This window comes from Saccopteryx leptura, chromosome X (genome assembly GCF_036850995.1).
Source record: "Saccopteryx leptura isolate mSacLep1 chromosome X, mSacLep1_pri_phased_curated, whole genome shotgun sequence".
In the NCBI taxonomy this organism is placed as follows: domain Eukaryota; kingdom Metazoa; phylum Chordata; class Mammalia; order Chiroptera; family Emballonuridae; genus Saccopteryx; species Saccopteryx leptura.
Genome location: NC_089516.1, coordinates 124,875,107 through 124,894,907, shown reverse-complemented (window position 1 = coordinate 124,894,907; position 19,801 = coordinate 124,875,107). Strand labels below are relative to the sequence as shown.

Below are 19,801 nucleotides of genomic sequence, written 5' to 3'. Positions count from 1 at the left end.
CCAGTGGTTAAGACTCCAGGGCTACTTACCTCCGCAGCTTCAAAATCTACCTCTGTCCATGGGCGTGTGAGGGGCTTCTCAATATCTCCCTCCGTCCCCGCTGCCATGCTGGTAATTCTTCCTGGGGTTCACAGATTTCCCTTGGGAGAATAAAGGCCCAGTGATTGGCTGCAGGCAGTTCACTTATGAGAGCAACCTTTAACATGAGATCTACCCTCTTAATACATCTTTAAAAGATTTTATTTGTTTTTACAGAGTGGGGGGAGGAGTGGGAAGCATCACCTCTTAGTAGCTGCTTCTCATATGTACCTTGAGCGGGCAAGCCCAGGGTTTTGAACTGGTGACCTCGGCGTTCCAGGTCAACACTTTGCCCACTGCGCCACCACAGGTCAGACTACTCCCTTAACAAATTTTAAGTCTTCTTACCATTAAAAGGAGGATGGTACAAAGAAACTTTGGGAAGTGATGGATATGTTTATTACTTTGGTGATGGTTTCACAGGTGTGTGCAATATGTGCAAATTCATCAAATTGTATAATTAAATATGTTCAGTTTCTATACATCCATTATACCTCAATAAAACTCAGTAACCCTTCTAATTCCAGGTGTCTAAGTGCCCAGTCTGGGACAGGATTAGCTGCTTCTCTATGACCTTTCATCCCAGGAAATGGTCAGTACAAATGAGAAAATCCCTATTGGTAACACCTTCCAACCTTCACTAATTTTACCAGCAGAGGGCACACAGCAAACAGGCAACCTCAACTGAATTATCAGGCTTGCAGCTTGCGTCCAGAGAGGCCCTCCCGGTGTAGAGGTTTAGAGTCCCGATTAGTTCTTCACTTGTCTCGCATGGTTAAGAGGCTGTCTCCTACTAGTTTCAGACAAACGGCCTAGAACATTTGGTATGACTGGAACAGCGGTTTTTTTTTTTTAATTTATTGATTTTAGAGAGGAAGTGGGAGAGAGAGAGAGAGAGAGAGTTGTTTTTCCACAAATTTATGCATTCATTGGTTGATTCTTGTGTGTGACCTGATCAGGGATTGAACTCACAACCTTGGCATTGGGACACAGTCTAACTGGAAGAAACCGTTTCATTTCTCTAAGAAAGGATCTGTCTCCCTAGGCTGGGGCTCCATAGTTACTTAGACCACTAGTTTTGAAGCTATGGATTAGGAAAGTTAGTTTCTGATTTTAGAGTTCATCAGAAAGTGTAGAGGCCTGGGCACATTAGACTCAACTGTCGACACTTAAAAAATACACTCCTGGCCCTGGCCGGTTGGCTCAGCGGTAGAGCGTCGGCCTGGCGTGCGGAAGTCCCGGATTCGATTCCCGGCCAGGGCACACAGGAGAAGCGCCCATCTGCTTCTCCACCCCTCCCCCTCTCCTTCCTCTCTGTCGCTCTCTTCCCCTCCCGCAGCCGAGGCTCCATTGGAGCAAAGATGGCCCGGGCACTGGGGATGGCTCCTTGGCCTCTGCCCCAGGTGCTAGAGTGGCTCTGGTCACAACGAGCGACGCCCCGGAGGGGCAGAGTATCGCCCCCTGGTGGGCAGAGCGTGGCCCCCTGGTGGGCGTGCCGGGTGGATCCTGGTGGGGCGCATGTGGGAGTCTGTTTGACTGTCTCTCCCCGTTTCCAGCTTCAGAAAAATACAAAAAAAAAAAAAATACACTCCTGGGCCCTGCTCCCAGATCTAGTGTCTAGTAGATCAGACTGTTCAGGGCTGGTGCTCCAGAAATCTGTCTTTTTTTTTTTTTTTTTTTTTTTTTTTACAGAAACAGAGAGAGGGATAGACAGGGACAGACAGACAGGAACGGATAGAGATGAGAAGCATCAATCATCAGTTTTTCGTTGCAACACCTTAGTTGTTCATTGATTGCTTTCTAATATGTGCCTTGACCGCGGGCCTTCAGACCGAGTAACCCCTTGCTCAAGCCAGCGACCTTGGGTCCCAGCTGGTGAGCTTTGCTCAAACCAGATGAGCCCATGCTCAAGCTGGTGACCTCGGGGTCTCGAACCTGGGTCCTCCGCATCCCAGTCCGATGCTCTATCCACCGCCACTGCCTGGTCAGGCTAAATCTGTACTTTTAATAAGATGCCAACTGATTTTGTGTTGTTGACTGTGAACCAGCATTTGGGAACCACTTATCTTGGGGAATCTCCAGGACCCCAATCTCAGTCCTGCTTCCCCAGCACCACCTCTTAAGAGTGTTGACATTCAAGGGAAGTTGGAGTCAGAACAAGCTTTGAAACCAGTGGAGCCTGGAATAACCCTTCAAGACAGAGCAAGGCCCCTCCCAGTGAGAGGATGACAGATGGTGGTGGAAGGAGGTCTCTGTAAGGTAAGGCAGGAACTCTGTCCCCTCAGCTCTACAAGAGAATTACTAACCTCTCTACATCTTCCACTCAAAGTAGCAGAAGCTGAGCCTTGGTACCCAGGGAGCTCTTGGCACATCTCCACATCCTCGACCCCTAACCCACACACACTCAGGATGGGCCGCAGTCAACCTCATTGGAGCAAAGGGCTTCTTCAGCTGTTCTGGGCCGGGTAACCCACCCAGGCACTGCTCTAGAAGGTGGTGCTCAGAACAGCATCTGCTCTTGGGCTTGTTGACTAAACGATCCTGCTAAGATAGTCCTAAGCTGCACTGAGCTCGGCCAGAACAAGTCATCAGTCTGAATCTGGGGACCTGAGCAAATTCACAGGTATTAGAGGAGAAGTTGTTCTGGAAGGGTCAATGACAAGATCTTATATTCCCCAAGGCTGAGCAGCAGAGTCCAGCTGGCTGTGTGGTTCCCAGCTATTGTCAAGGAAAGGACATTTTAGGGACTCCTTTGGCCCTGATCTGATACTTCTGTCAGCCACCGGAGCTTCCCATTCAAGGAGGAATACCCCAGTCCTGGATATTGATTGTGCTGTTCTGTCTGTGTGTCTCTCAAAAAAAAAAAAAACAAAAAAAAAAAAACAAAACAAAAAAAAACACCTACCAGAACCTCAGTAGGACCAAAAGGTGAAAATCTGGGAGAAGTTTTCAGAGACAGAGAGAGGGACAGATAGGGACACATAGATAGGAGGGGAGAGTGATGAAAAGCATCAGTTCTTTGTTGCGACACCTTAGTTGTTCATCGATTGCTTTCTCATATGTGCCTTGACTAGTGGGGGGGGTCTACAGTAGAGCGAGTGACCCCTTGCTCAAGTCAGTGACCTTGGGCTTCAAGCCAGTGACCTTTGAGCTCAAGCCAGTGACCATGGGGTCATGTCTATGATCCCATGCTCAAGCCTGCATCCCCTCGCTCAAGCTGGTGAGCCCGCACTCAAGGTGGTGAGCCCTCCAAGCCAGTGACCTCAGGTTTTCGAACCTGGGTCTTCTGTGTCTCAGTCTGACACTCTACTGCACCACTGCCTGGTCAGGCCAGAGTTTATTTTTTAAGATGGGGAAGAGCCAACATGGAAATTGCAGCCCTGCGGCCCCCGCTCAGGAATCACCCAAAGAGGGATGTCTGCTCACTTCAGAGATGCTATGAAAAGTGGAGGTTTTTCCCTTGAAGGTCGGCAAACCTGCTGAATCTTTCCAAAGGTTATTGAGCCTAGATGATGCTGAAACCTTCCATGGCTTCCTACTGCATTTAAGTAAAACCCCAACCCAGCAGACCTGACCTTGCCTCCTTTTTTTGCCTCATCTTCCACATTCTCTGCCTTTCTTGCTCAGTCACACTAGTTTCCTTTCTGTTCCTCCAACCTCACTTCTGCCTCATGACATTGGCATTTGCTATTTCCTTTGCTTGGGCTTCTTTTCTCCCTGACCTCACAGCTGGCTGCTTTTCTTCATTCAGGTCTCAGTTTAAATGTTATATAGCCTGGCCAGATGGTGGCGCAGCGGATAGAGCATTGGACTGGGATGCACAGGACCCAGGTTCGAGACCCCGAGGTCACCAGCTTGAGTGCAGGCTTATTTGGTTTGAGCAAAGCTCACCAGCTTGAGCGCAGGGTCACTGGCTTGAGTCCAAGGTCACTGGCTTGAGCAAAGGGTCACTCACTCTGCTGTAGCCCCCGGTCAAGGCACATGTGAGAAAGAAATCAATGAACAACTAAGGTGCTGCAACGAGGACTTGTGCATCCCAGTCCAATCTCTCTCCCTTCCTGTCTGTCCCTCTCTGTCTTTCTGTCTCTGTCTCATAATATAAATAAATAAATAGGTGTTATCTCTTCAGAGATGCCTTTTGTGACCACTTTAGTTAATATGTTGCCCTCCCCCCACCTCTCTATTCATTTACCCTGTTTTATGGTCCTTAGAGTCCTTATTACTCTTTCACATTATCTCATTTATGTGTCTCATTTCTGGTTTAATGTATGTCTCTTTTATGAGAGCAAGGTTTTATTTTGCTCACCTCTGTATCCCTAGGGCTTATAACAGTGACACACAGTTGGTGCTCAGTAAATGTTTGTTGAAAGGTCTCAGAGGCAATCCTGGTTAGAGGACTTGGAAAGTTGTCACCTTGACCTGGTTACAGCACAAAGGGCCCTGTCCAAGACAAACCAGAACTCAGACTGAGACGCACGCATTAGAACAGACAAGAGTACAATCGGCCACAGAACCCTGGCCCAGCTCTGCAGCACATCACCAGGGCCAAGTGACACCACAGCAGCGGTTGTGTCCTGGGCAAGGGATCAGCACCTGAAGCCCAAGACAAGCCCCTGGTGTGTTCCGAGAGGAGAAGCACAGCCACAAGAGTTTCAGCAGGCAGTTCACCAGCAGGTGGCAGGCTCTCAGACCCTGGGCTGAGATTCAGGGGCTGGACATCGGGTGGGGACAGCTAGGAATAAAATAGCCTTCCCTGGAATACTAGGCGGACTCCAAAGACAGGGATCCAGGCAGAAGCCAGGCAGTGAACATCAGCCTGGGAGCTAGGCTGAGCCCGAGGCTGGGCTGACACTGGTGGGTGGAAGGGAGTTGCAGGGGAGATCTGAAGGACCAAACAGGCTATTATTTGTTGGGGTGGGGAGTGTATCTGGGATGCATTACTTTTTGCTGGCAGTGGGCAGGTGTGCGTTCACCTACCAGAGAAATGCATTCAAGGGGCTGTCTGCCTAGGATTATCTCCCCGCAGGCTTCTGACAATAGAGGCACCTTAAGGCGCACTCCCAAGTAAAGAGATGAGCTGGGTCTATTGTAGATGTGCCTTTATAGCCACGTGGTTACTTTAACAATTGGACAGGGGACTTTCACATCCCTAGGACCAGCCATATAAAAAGTATCTACAGAACTCCTGGAGATCCACCAAAAGATCCAATTTGGCTCAAAAGGCAACGAATTGCCTGATGTGTTGTCCTCCCCATGTTGGACTCCCCACTAAGTCTGCTCAGCTCTCCGGAGACCAGACTCCCGGTTATCTTTTTGTTCAACCCTCCTGACTCTTTCACCCACCCGCCTCTTTACAATCCAAACACTACACTTTATCCAACATACAAAATAAGTCCATTTCTTTTCCAGTGAGCCTTCCCTAGTGTTCAGTACATAATGCTATTAGTCACCAATCAAATTGGTGATGTAGTTCTCTCATTTCTGTTCGCAAGTAGTTTCCATATAGACAGTGTTCTCGCAACTACTAGGTCAACGGGTCTTTGGATGTAGGGGGTAAGTTTTCCTCTTGTTATGTTTCCTCCGCAGCACACAACAAAGATCTGGGGGACATAATAGATATTTGTTACCTTGAGCCCATCCCTCTCCAAGAAAGAGGAGGGTGGAAATTTTTTTGGCATCGGAAACAGCTTAGTGAAAAATGAGAAGGATGTAACTACTTGGGAAGCAGCTGGACCCGTTGGGCAACCTATACTTTTTATTTTTAAACCTTGGCAAATCAGGAGAGAGCAGCCTCTTCTTGACATCCAGGGAACCTAGGAAATACTCATGAGTCAACCTCTTTCAAGTCTTCTCTGTCCTGCTGCCTGCATGGGCACTCCAGTAAAACATATCTGGCCTGTATCCCACACCCTCTGGGCATTTCTGCCCACTTATGACACCGTATGAGACAATGAATTAGTCCTGAAGAAGTGACTCAGATCTTTTTCTTTTTTTAATTTTTGTAATGTTTGTTTTATTGATTTTAGAGAGAGAGGAAAGAAGAGAGAGACAGACAGAGATGACAGGAACATTGATCTGTTTCTGTATGTGCCCTGACTGGGGATTGAACTGACAACCTCTGAGCTTCAGCACAATGCTCTAGCCAACCAAGCTATCTGGTCAGGACAGAAGATAAGATCTTTAGGTGGCATAGAAGGCTGATAGGGAGTGTGCCCTAGCATAGGCATATTACTCGAGTAGGGCAAGCTGCCTCCTCTACTCATCACAATAAAAAATGTCTTCTCAGAGGAAAACAAGACATGAAGGCATGTGATAATCTATACAAATTTTATTTGAATATCAATTTGTATGGAAACAAGCAGGTGTCAGCATTATGCAGGCACAGAAAAAAGGGAAGGAAGAAACTCCAGTGATAATTGATCTTGTATTTACACGATTTGGTTTCAACAGGGACAGGAAGTTTTACTGTTAGCTTCCTGTGGGAACTCCAGTTTCTGCACCTTCCCCTGCTGCCTCTCAGTATCACGATAGAGCAGCGATTTCTGTGCCTTCAGTTGGCAAGCCAGGCACATGAAAATTGACTCCACGTTCTGGCTCTCTTTGGGGTCCTTGGCTGATGTCTCAAACAAGAGCATGTTGTGGGCATCAGCAAATTTCAGGGCTAAGTTGGAGGGCACCTGGATCTGTTCTCTCAAGTCACACTTGTTGCCCACAAGCACTTTGGGGACTAGCGGGGGCACAGCATGCCCATTGCATTCTTGGATCCACATTTTGAGATTGGTGAAGGATGTCATCTTGGTGACATCATAGACGAAGACCACTGCATGCACATTGCGGTAGTAATGCTCAACCATACTTTTGCGGAAGCGCTCTTGACCTGCTGTGTCCCATACCTGGACCTGGAAGATACAAAAACCCATGCTTGGAGTCAAAAAAGGAAACATGAATAGAGAAGAGAAAACATGGTTCTGTGACATTATAAAACCGAGCTGATGCCTGACCAGGCGGTGGCACAATGGATAGAGCATTGGACGGGGACACGGAGGACCCGGGTTTGAGACCCTGAGGTCGCCAGCTTGAGTGCGGGCTCATCGGCTTGGAGCAAGGCTCACCAGCTTGAGCCCAAGGTCACTGGCTCAAGCAAGGGGTCACTCGGTCTGCTGTAGCCCCTGGTCAAGGCACATATGAGAAATCAATCAATGAACAACTAAGGAACTGCAATGAAGAATTGATGTTTCTCATCTCTCTCCCTTCCTGCCTGTCTGTCCCTATCTATCCCTCTCTCTGACTCTCTCTGTCTCTGCCACCAAAAACCGAGGTGATAAGACCTGACACAGGAAGTGGTTCTTTGACAGGTTCACAGAATGGACTTATAAAAATGTAGAGAAACTTTCTTTTAGGGTTTATACAGTTTCTCTTAAGATTTTTAGTTGAAAATCTTGAGTTGAAAAATCTTAAGGTTTTTACTTGAAAAACTGGGATGTACATTGATCAACTTTTCTGAGGGCAATTTGGCAATATTATCAAGAACCTTAAAAATGTTCAAAACTCTTTGAGCCTATAATCTCACTTCAAAAAAATCTATATAGGCCCTGGCTTGCTGGCTCAATGGATAGAGTGTCAGCCCAGCATATGGACATCCCGAGTTCAATTCCTGGTCAGGGCATACACGAGAAGTGATCATCTGCCTATCCCCTCCTTCCCTCTCCCCCTTCTCTCTCTCTTGTCCCCTCCCACAGCGAGTGGCTCGTTGGTCCGGGCATCAGCCTCAGGTGCTAAAAGTAGCCCAGTTAATTCGAACATCAGCCCAAGAGGGGTTGCCCAATGGATCCTGGTTGGGACACATGTGGGAGTCTGTCTCACTAGCTCCCCTCCTCTCACTTAAAAAAAAGTGATACAAAAGAAATAGCAGAGATGTAGTCAAAATTCTGTACAAAGATCTTAATCACCATGTTATTTATACATTTTAAAAAGCAGGAAACAACCTAAATGCTTAGTAGGAAAGGATTAGCTATAGTATATGTATACAGTCTACCAGAAAGTTCTGTCCGTTTTTGGAATAAAACAAAATACAAATTTTTCTTACCATCAATAAACTTTATTAAATAATATAATTGCCATTATTATTGATTTCTTGTCAGCGTGAGGGCAATTTGTATATCCCATTTTTGAAAAATGTTTTATCTTTTGATGCGAAAAATTGAACCAGTGCTTGTTTGATATCTTCTTCATTTTTTAATGTTTTTCCCTTCAAAAAATTTTGTAAGGACAAAAACAAGTGATAGTCAGAGGGTGCTAAGTCCAGGGAATATGGTGGATGCGACAGAATTTCCCAGCCTAGTTCTGCAATTTTTTGACGAGTCCCCAAAGCAGCATGTGGCCTGGCATTATCATGATGCAGTATGATGTTCTCCCTATTGAACATCGCTGGCCTCTTTTCTTGGATTGCTGTCTTTAAATTATCCAGTTGCTGACAATACTTCTCCAAATTGAGCTTTTCGTTCAATTTTAAAAGCTCATAATGTATTGGTCCTCGAATGTCCCACCATATACACAACATTCTCTTATTCAGAGTCAAATTTGGTTTAGAGGTGGAAGGGCTAGGTTTTCCGGGTTCACAATATGCCCTTTTCCTTACGATGTTTTCGTAGGTAATCCACTTTTCATCCCCAGTTACCATCCGGTTCAAGAAGGGCTCGATTTTGTTCCGAGCAAGCAGAGATGTGCATATGACGACTCAATCATCCAAATTCTTCTGACTTAATTCATGTGGCACCCATCTTGAATATTTCCACACCAATCCCATCTTCCGAATATGGTCTGAAATGGTTTGCTGAGCTGAATTAAGCCTTTCTGCGAACTCCGATGTTGTCAGAAAAGGATCTTGCTCCAACATGGTCTTAACAACATCGTCATCGATCAAAGATGGTCGCCCAGAATGTGGCTTATCAGAAAGGTAGAAATCACCTGTTTTGAATTTTTCGAACCATCTTCTGCATGTCCTATCAGAAACTGTACCTTCACCAAACACTTTCAATAAACTTCTACATGCTTCTGTAGCATTTCTTCCTTGTTGAAATTCGTAAAAATTACAGTGGCGTAAATGAACTTTATCAGTAGCCATGGGTACACTATCGCTTCACACATAAGACTAACGTGAATCAACTTTGTTTTAGTTAATTTGCTACGTCAGTATGTATACATTAAGTGATAAAAATAGAGAGGCACACATGCGCCAAATAAACATGTGCTTACGTGTTGAAACTTGTTGTGATAGAAACGGACAGAACTTTCCGGTAGACCTGATATATATCAATACGGTTATTATGTAGTCATTAAAATGGTTTTTTTTTTATAATTTTTAACTTTTATATTTTCTTTTAGAGAGAGAGAGACAGGAAGGGAGGGAGAAAGGGGGAGGAGAGAAAGCATCAACTCATAGTTGCATCCCTTTAGTTGTTTATTGATTGCTTCTCATATGTGCCTTGACTGGGGGCTCCAGCCTAACCAGTGACTCCTTGCTAAAAACAGCGACCTTAGGCTCAAGCCAGCGACCTTGGGATCAAGCCAGTGACCCGGCGCTCAAGCTGCCAAGCCCCAGCTCAAGGCAGCGACCTTAGGGTTTCAAACTGGGGCCCTCAGTGTCCCAGATTTACACTCTATCCACTGCGCCACCATTGGTCACGCTAAAAATGTTTTCAAAGAATAAATGATGGAAGAAATGTGCACAAAATATAAGTGAAAGCAGGAAATGAATTTTTTCATATGCTATGTCCCCAATTAAAAAAAAAGCATTAAAAATTGTCACACACATAATAAAGACTGGAAGTGTATACACCAGGACATTAAGGATTATTTAAAGGCAGTAGGACTATAGGTAATATATATTTAGTTTTTTTCCCCAAAATTTTCTGCTGTAAGCATTTATCGCTTTGTTTTGGGGCTTTAGTTTTGGATGACTGTTTTAAAGAAAACAAATATAGTGTTTAAATCTCAGCTTTTAGCTGCATTTAATTTTTTAAAGAATTTGTTTATTGATTTTACAGAGAGAAGGTAGAGTAAGAAATATCAACTCATAGTTGCTTCACTTTAGTTGTTCATTGATAGCTTGCTGTATATGTGCCTTGACCAGGGTCTCAAACTGGTGACCTCAGTGTTTCAAATCAATGCTCCACCCACTGTGCCACCACGGGTCAGGCTAGCTCAATTTATTTTAAATTAGCTTCTTTGTTATATAAAAGGTATTTTAGCTTACTGCATCTCTGTTGGGATAAAGGCCAAATTAGGAAGGAAAAATGCTGATATAAGTAGCATATACAAAGTCACACCTCCCAACGTACACTCTGGAGCCAACACATACTCAGCCCAATCTATGTGCCTTTATAGACCCAAAATCTTCAACGAAAGAAATTCATACTCAGAAAGATAGTCCCAAGGCCCGACACAATTCTCAGTTATCAAAGAAAATTTGATTATGGCCACTAAATGACTCCTATGGCTCTTAAACCAAAGTTTAGCCTTTTTTTGAGGTTATCAGTCAGTCAGTATAATCTAGTGAATCAGGGGTCCCCAAACTATGGGGCCCCCTGCGGCCACATGCGGCCCCGAGGCCATTTATCCGGCCCCCCGCCGCACTTCCGGAAGGGGCACCTCTTTCATTGGTGGTCAGTGAGAGAAGCACATTGACCATCCCATTAGCCAAAAGCAGGCCCATAGTTCCCATTGAAATACTAGTCAGTTTGTTGATTTAAATGTACTTGTTCTTTATTTTAAATATTGTATTTGTTCCCGTTTTGTTTTTTTACTTTAAAATAAGATATGTGCAGTGTGCATAAGGATTTGTTCATAGTTTTTGTTTTTTTTTTATAGTCCAGCCCTCCAACGGTCTGAGGGACAGTGAACTGGCCCCCTGTGTAAAAAATTTGGGGACCCCTGTAGTAAATATAATTGAATCTCTTGCTGAGTGAGGATCTTAACAAGGCCCCAGAGTCATCATTGTGAACATCAGTTTTCATTGTCTAGCTCCCCTTCCTCCCCTCTATGGACATGGCCACCGTGTGCTTTTGGCACAACCTTCAGACCCACCTGGTGTTGTATTTCAGTTTTCATGTCCCTTGGCCAGACTCGCCTCTCCTCACTTCTGGACTATAGTGAAGTCTTTTGGATTCTAGATGTCTCTCTCCACTCCAGTGCTTCATGCATACTGCTTTCAAACTAGACTTCCTAAACCCCTGCTTTTATCAGCATGTTATCATCCTCATTGGGAAATTATGTTAGCCCTCCTCTCTACATGTGGCACCAGAAGGAATTATTTTTAATATGACACTTTCTTTTTTTTATATTTTACTTATTGATTTTTAGAGAGAGAAAGAGGGAAGGAGAGAAAGCCAGGGAAGCAGGAAGCATTGACTCATAGTAGTTGCTTCCTGTATGCGCCTTGACTGGGCAAGCCCAGGGTTCTGAACCCGCCACCTCAGCATTCCAGGTCGACGCTTTATCTATTGTGCCACCACGGGTCAGGCCAGATGGAAATTTTTGTCTGCCATAATGTGACCTCATCCAACCTCATCTCAAACTACTCCCTACACCCGGTTCATTCCCTCGTCTGTACCTTCGGTCCTGCTCACTCACCCTTCCCCTACAGGATCGGCTGCCCCTCACTGCCCTACCCAAATCTCACCCATTCTTCAAGATGTGCCTCCAGCCTCCACCTTCTTAAACCTTCCCCAACTTCTCTTCAGTTCTCTTTTGTGAGGCACTTGTTTCTACTGCACATCCTTTAGAATGTATTTGTTTGTTCTCTAGTTGTTTCCCCAGTGCTTTTGGCATCTCTCCAGCTCAACTGAAAGCAGTCTTTTCTGCATCAGATCACTCGTCATTGTGGTTGTTATCGTCACTGTTATCATTAAAAAAGCAGGATTGGCCTGAGCCACCAAAACTACATGCAGTCTGGCATCCTAGGTACTTGCCAAGGTGATTTAAGAGAGAGCATTCAACTTTGGTTACGCAGAAAAACCTAAGTCCTCGAAGACTGATTGCTTCAGCAAGCAGAGCCAGAAGAGATGTCCATTTGTTCCCTGCTCTGGTGCTCTGAGCAGGACGAAGGAGAGAGCAGGCCAGGAAAGAAATGGAGGTCAGTGGGAAGAGAGCAGAGATAGCCCAAGAATATCCTGATATCCGCAGACCTCCGGTAGTCCTAACTCTTACCTCAGGCATGCGGCAGATGCTTTGTCAACATGAGCTCAGGACTCTAAAAATACCTGCCACTAGCAAGAACACGGTGGGAGTGTGCGAGGTGTTTGGGGCTGAGTAGGTTGGCTGTTTGGCTTTTCTTTGGCTTCAAAACTGTGTACAGCACCCAAGCTGCCAGAACTGTGGGGGGGCCTCTCTGCTATGGATAAGCTTTGCCTTTCCAATGCCATGAGAAGCCTTGAAGCTTTTATTTGGAGGCTCATAATTCAATCTGGAGCCCTGGCCAGAAAGCTCAGTTGGTTTAGAGCATCGTCCCAATACACAAACTTTGTAGGTATGATTCCTGGTCAGGGCACACACAGGAGCCAATTGATGTTTCTGTCTCTCTCTTCCTCTCTAAATTCAATACATGAATTTTTAAAAAAAGAACTTAAACTGGTTGTATTGCTCCCATTCTCGCTCCTTCTAACTCCACCCTAAATTCTTCACACCCCTGTTTGTGGTGAGAAGTTGGCTAAGAAGTAGGCTGTTCACAACAGAAAATCAGAAGAACCATCACAAAGAAAGAACACAGAGGTCAGGCTCACTGGACACACAATGACCTCATGTTGGTGTGGGGGTTTGATGTCCCTATTCCCATCAGCATCTTCATAAGTACTTGAACCCTGCCAGGTGGTGACAGTACCTCTGTCCCCTTTTACAGCTGGCACTCTTCTCACCCATCCTCCCTTCCCTTTCCTGTTGGCATTGCGTCCACCCAGTGGCCCGGAAGTGACAGCTGCCCCTTAACCATATACATGCTTCTCAGGCCCTCTTTTCTTTCCAAAGGACAGCAGGGCATAATGGAGTCAAACCAACTTAGCTGCAAACATCAGCCCGATTACGTGCGAATAGATGTCCTTAGGTAAGCAACTTACTGTACCTTCAGTGTCCTCCTCTGGAAACTGAGGACAACCACAGCAATCCTGTAGTGATGTTGTGAGAATTCGCATTCCCTGTAAGTATGTGGCACAGTGCCCAGTGCACACTCTCCCATCCTCCCTGGACCCACATCTCCACCATCAGCTCCGGCCTGACAAGTAATTGAGCAGGCACTGTTGAAATGTAGTAGTACCTTTGGAATTGGGAGACCTGTGTTCTATCTCCTTCACTTAGTAGCTAAGTAAATGACTAGGCAAGTGAAATAATACATGAAAAAGAGCTTTAGAAAAATATAAAGTGCTCTGCAAATCTTAGTGTCTGCCATTGTCTCAGAAGACCCATCAGCCCTGCCCTGGTAGCGCTGCTCCTTGGCCCTGTTGATTCTCATCCTGGAAAGCACAGAAAGCTTGGCTTCTTGATGAGGAGGGAGAGCCAGGGCAGAGGCAGTCAGTGGGAAGGGGGAGGAGAGAGGAATGCCAGCAATCTGCCCTGGGTGGCTGCAGGCAGGCCCAAAGTGACAGGGATGCTGGAGGAGGGTCACGGGGCACAGTGTGGGGAGCTACCAAAGAGAAATCTAGCCTTTGAAACCATTTTCTTGGGGCTACCACTGCCTGAGAACGCTTCAGCAAGCCCCCCGCCCCTTGCACATGCTCATTGTTGGCACAGATATCTCTCTCTTTCCCCAAGGAATCTATCTGGCATCTTTTCTAAAGATGAGGCATGAATGTCCTTTCGTTGGAGGCCGGCTAGGGAGAGTAGAAGTGGAAAAAGGGAGAAAAGTGCCTCTGTAACCTTTGGAGGGTGCCCGAGTAGATGAAGGGAAAAGTTTAAAACAAATCATTTTTTTAACTAGCTAGACTGCCGCATCTGCATCTAAGATACACACCCAAGGCTTCCCTAGAGATTGGCCAAGGAGAACAGCGACAAAGGGAAACTCACTCACAGAGAGCAAGTAAGCAAGGCAGACAGAGAAACACACACTGGCGGGGAATTAACCACTCAGCTAACCGGCAGAAGATGGAAGCTCAGAAGCCCTAAGGAAGACATGTCATTCTGACTGCAGGCAGCTTCTGAAGGAACACTGAGCTCAGACCCCTCCACTCAGTACTGTAACACGGGAAGGTGTTTTTCCAAGTGATCAGCAGAGGGAGAGATATCCACAGTCCGGTTGGCACCTGCCCACAGCCATGGCTGACCTGCAGTTTGCCTGATCTGGAGGGCTTAGGGCTGACAGGGTGCCCAGCCCATGTAAGAAACCAAACTAGGCCGGGGGGGGGGTGCTCCCATGAGAATTTACAAAGAACGGCTCAAATACCTCCTTATCTCACCCCTCATACCTTCTTATTTGGCATTTTCCAGAGCTTTTATTCTGAGACAGGCTCAATATAATTTAGCTAAATCTTTAGGAGACAGACCCCTACTGGTCATTATGGGAAGCTCCACCCTTTCTTTGGAGATTGGGAGGTGCCTTCACCAAGGCCCCGGTCAGCTTTCCCGTTTGATGCCTCTCCGCTTCTGTCACAGGCACCTGCAGGGGCACAGGAACCACAGGACAAGCCCAGAGTGGAGACTGATACGGAAAGAGTGCCAGCAGGGAAATGAAAAGACCTGAGTTGTACGCCTGGCCCTGTGTGATCTTGGGCATGTCACTTTCTTTCTCTCAGCCTCAGTTTCCTATCTGTAAAATGAAGATATTGGATTAGAGAATCCCTAAGATCCTTCCATTTCTGAATATTCTCTGACTCGCATGCCCAAGTTGAGACAGTCAAGGTGCAAAAAGAAAAACCTAGGTACTCGGCTCAATTTCTGGGGTGAAGTTAAAAGACAACCTGAAGGACCCTGAGTCCTGGGACTATAACCTTGGACCCCTGGCCTAGAATAGACTATCAGGCTGGCTGCCTGGCATGCCACCTCCCCGTGCACACTCCTCCCAGGCCAGATAGTGCCCCCTACAGTAGAGTGCAGTGGCAGAGAGCATGGGCTCTGAATCTTGGCTGAAACTCCGGCCCGTCACAGGTAAGGAAAGATACTGAGACGGTGAAGTGCTTAGTTAGGCTCAACGGTCAAAGACTGAAGCTCAGATCCATATAACTTTGGGCGAGTTATTTATTTATTTATTTATTTATTTATTTATTTATTTATTTAAATTATTTTTATTTATTCATTTTAGAGAAGAGAGGGAGAGATAGAGAGAGAGAGAAGGGGGGAAGAGCAGGAAGCATCAACTCCCATATGTGCCTTGACCAGGCAAGCCCAGGGTTTTGAACCGGTGACCTCAGTGTTCCAAGTCAATGCTCTATCCACTGCGTCACCACAGGTCAGGCTGGGCGAGTTATTTAATCTCTAACTTGGATCAGATCTAGAAACAGGAATGATAATAGTCCTAATTTCACAGAGCTGCTGGAAAGATCAAATAAGGTAGTGCATGTGCAGTGCACTCTTTGTTTATTAAAAAAGGAGGAGTTATTATTATTGCCTACTCATTGGAGGCTTTTCTCGATGGAAACACTGGATTATAAATGTTGTGAAGGGAAGGGTTTTCAAAGCCTGAGGGATGGCCCTGGTAATTAAGAGAGTAGTCCCAAATATGCTGAATTAGTCATCCCCCTACAAGGGTGAGGGTGACGTTATGTGCTACCCTGGGGCACGGGGCGGCAGCCCAGCAGAGACCACACCCCACTCCGGGACTGAGAGAAGAGCCCACTGAGCTCTCTTTCCCCTCTCCTCTCAGAGCTGGCATTTTGTAGCCTGACAGCCTCCTGTTACTGGCTGTGGTCTAGGGCCACCTCAGCCTGGCACACTAGACTTGTCTCCCTCCCCCAAAGGGAGAAGCCTTCAGCAGTCGCTTCCTAGTGTGGTTTTGATACTTGTTCCTTGAAAAACTCCAGGCCAGCTGGAGTGCGGGGCCAAATCTCCTACAAAGATTATGTGCTCGCTGTCATGCCCTGCCATATTCCCACAGACATGCTGCTCTTCGCCCTCGGGCTTTGGCCCTGAGGTCGCAGAAGCTTTACAAAATTCAGGGTCACCATCTCCCCACTCTTACACCCCACCCTGAGATTCTCCAGAATCTTCCCTTAGAAAGCTCCTTCATGTCATAGTGTCACAAGGTTTTGCCCTCTTGAAATATAATCTTCCCCTAAAAAGCCCGTATTAAGCACTTCTCTGCAAGTGCTGTCCTGCTCAGCTCTGTTACTAGTGAGTCATACTGTCACAGGCTCTGCCCCCTGGGAAAAAGTCCAGTATCTTTGGCAGAAACTGTAAAACTCAGTTCGGCTAAAGTACTGGGCTGTTGAAAGGAAAGGAATCTTCTAAAGATTTCCCCAAGGACATTGGGTGGTGACAATCTTGCACTCATTTTCCATTTTCTAGCTTCCTCCTTCCTGTTCCCCGGCCCCCCAGCACTTCCCTTTCCCTCCGTGTACACTTCAGGTTAACCTCTTTCCCCTCTCTCAAATCCAGAGGGCTGTCTGGCTCAATGTGACACTTGATTTTAAACAGGCACTAGCATTACATTTTAAGGGTGTTGAGGGTTAAGAGTACATCCATATGTATATTTCTACTTTGGATTGTTAAGGCATGCTTTAGAGCAGGGGTCTCAAACTCAACTCAGCATGTGGGCCGCAGAGCAAGATCACAGCCGTTCGGCGGGCCGCACTAGGTCTACAAAAGGCAACTGTTACGCAACACTTTTCTCACTGCAGTTGAAAACAAAAAAAAAATCAGTACAACAAGCACAATCGTACATGCAGTTTACTCAGTGTCACAAAACGACCAGAAACTGTAGTTCACATCACAACTGCTGTTAACTAAGCTAATATCTAGCTAGGATGCTAGAGAAATGAAAAATACAAGTAGGCCCCTAGGCTTACTTAATTTTAACCAAAATATTTTGAACTTCGTGGATTAGTCTGTGGGCCGCACAAAATTGTTCGGCGGGCCGCGAGTTTGAGACCCCTGCTTTAGAGATTCCAGAATCTTTCAACCTTACATTAAAGAAGCTAGACATACTAGAGCAGCGGTTCTCAACCTGTGGGTCGCGACCCTGGCGGGGGTCGAACGACCAAAACACAGGGGTCGCCTAAAACCATCGGAAAATACATATTTATTATACAATACATTTTTAAATAAAATATGTATTTCCGATGGCTTTAAGCGACCCCTATGTTTTGGTCGTTCAACCCCCGCCGGGGTCGTGACCCACAGGTTGAGAACCGCTGCGCTAGAGAAAGCCCTAACCAAGCAACTGTCAACATAAGGCCTTGAGAAAGGAGAAATAAAAATACCTCCTTTGACATTAAAAGGAAATATAGCAAGTCCCCCAAAATGCAAGGTGTGAAAAAAATCACTATTTCAAAACAGTGCCCTATATTCCTGACCCTGGGGCTCAGCTGTTCTCAAAAGCTCTCCATGACCAGGACTGAGCTGCCCGTCTTCCTGACACATCCTGCGCATGGGACTGGCTTTCAAAGCCATTTTAAAACACGTTCATTTTAATAACCAAGGAGTCAGTCTTGCAGAGTTTACAGTGTTTTGCCATTCTCCCCAGTTACTGGGCCCTTCTCTCCACATCACTCTGAAGACAGGCCTTGGGGTCATTTTGGCTCTTTGACCAGCAGGAGGGAGGTTTACCTTCACCTGACAGGGCCCGTCCATGGGCTCCAGAAAAGGCCAGCTGTGGGTGCAGTGGAGTTGGTCTTTAGTGGCCAGCGCCTTTGAGGTGACTTTCCTACCCATAACCCTGACCCTTTTTGCTCTCCTGACACATGAAGCTGCCCTTGTCATGTCCTCCTTCCCACTACCCTCTGCACATTGAAATATTTCTGTCCTATTGAGTTTCCACCTTTTCTGAACCAAAAGTGAGTACACATGGTCAGACAAGAATATCTGGACTTAGCCTGCTCCTTAAACTAATGAGAAAGGAGCAGCAGGATACTTCCAAGTTGCTCTGCATTTTTCCGAAAGCCTGCTGAAGGCAACACGAACAGAATGTGTAATGACAAATAATGACAAATAAAGAAGAGACCATTTGGGGAGGATTGTTCCAAGAGAGGGACTTCTGTCTATTATGAAGGGCTGGCGAGTGACCCTGTCTCAATTTTTTAAAAGGGTTCTTGACTTGGTGCCAGAACCGCCCCACTCCACCCCTGTCCCATTTCAGCCGTAGGTTAACCATCACCAGGAATTCTCTATGGATTTCCATCCTTTCATCCCCTCTTGTGCCTTGAGGCTTAACCAAAGGGGGTTTTGGCAGCCTGTTGGCACCCAAGAAGTAAAAGAGACCTCAAGATATTTAACTGCTTTGGGATCCATTTCACAGACTAGGAAGGGGTTCCCTCCTACTTCCTTCTGCCCACAGGTGCCGCTGCTTCTGGCTCAGGGTCAAGGATGGGATCGTACATGCTTTTCTAGGAGGAAACTGTCTGGCAGAGGCAGAGGGCAGGAATGCACCCACTGCCGCCTGCCCTAAGAAACGGGTGAGGTCGGAACCGGGCAGCCAAAGAGAGGCAAAGGGGGGTCAGGAAACGCCAAGGGTCTTCGGCTCAACAAGCAGCAATCCAGCCACGCGCCTGACGCTTCAGAACCGCTACAGCGATGTCTCAGGCTTGGCCCCCTCCCAAAGCCCACCCTTCCTGGCTATGACCGTCTGGATCACCTTGATCTTCTCGCCCTCAATTTCCACGGTCTTCTCCCTGAAGTCCACGCCGATGGTGGCCTCAGTCTTGTCCGGGAAGGTCCCGCCGCAGAAGCGGAAGGTCAAGCAGGTCTTGCCCACGTTGGAGTCGCCAATCACGATGATTTTGAAGATGCGAATCTGCACGTATTGGTCCAGCGACGAGTCGAGTTCCAGGGATGCCAGGCCAGCGGCCGAGGCAGGCTGCAGGCTCCCATGGCCCAGGATGGGCTGCGCCATCTCCCCGGGACGGGACCAGACTGGGGCCCCAACCCTCTCGAGGGCTCCACACAAAGAAAACGGCCACGTTAGTGCGCTCGAGGCAAGCGAGCTTTGTGCGTGTGTGCGTGTCCGTGTGAGTCCGCGCGTGTGTGCGTGCGCCGGCACCGTGCGCGCACGCGTACAGGGAGTGCCTCTCGCCCCAGGTCCCCTCCTTTCCTCCAGCCCACCCTCCTCGCAGCTCTGAGGCACCAGCACAAAAGCCTGACAGGGAATGAGAGATGGAAGAGAGACAGCAAGCCGCGAGCCTTCATCTTCTGCCTGTGTCCTCAGACGGGACGCTCGGGCGTGCGACCCCACGCGCGCCCCGAGTCGCCTCTGTGTCTTAGCCTAGTTCCTCCCCCGCCTGGACCCCTGGGACACACCGCAGGGAGGAAGTCTCTGGAGGAAAGGGGCGGGGGTGGGGAGAGCGGCACACACCACCCCGGAAAGGTCTTCCTTTCTCCTTGCCCCCATTTATTTTCTAGGTCGCAGGCTCCTCACCCCCACTTTCTTGGAGGGCGCGGGCATCAGTGGGTCCGGAGCACAGCTGGGGAGGACAAAGAGCTGCGCCCTACGACATCTCGGAGCACTTTGGCCTCGGAGCGACGTTACTCCACACGACAGGGTTGGAGTGCGGGGCGGAGACACCGCTTCCACAGCCAGAGCAGGGGGCAG

At 47.2% G+C, this 19,801-nt stretch overlaps 1 protein-coding gene across 1 annotated transcript; it reads right to left on the bottom strand.

The window, feature by feature from the left end:
* Positions 1-6,391: 6,391 nt before the first annotated feature.
* Positions 6,392-19,621, bottom strand: RAB33A (RAB33A, member RAS oncogene family). The gene is made up of 2 exons (XM_066356431.1): positions 18,848-19,621; positions 6,392-6,977 (listed from the first exon to the last, which is right to left on the bottom strand). The coding sequence occupies exons 1-2, from the start codon at positions 19,103-19,105 to the stop codon at positions 6,522-6,524; spliced, it is 714 nt and encodes a 237-aa protein (XP_066212528.1). The 5' UTR covers positions 19,106-19,621; the 3' UTR covers positions 6,392-6,521.
* Positions 19,622-19,801: the final 180 nt, after the last annotated feature.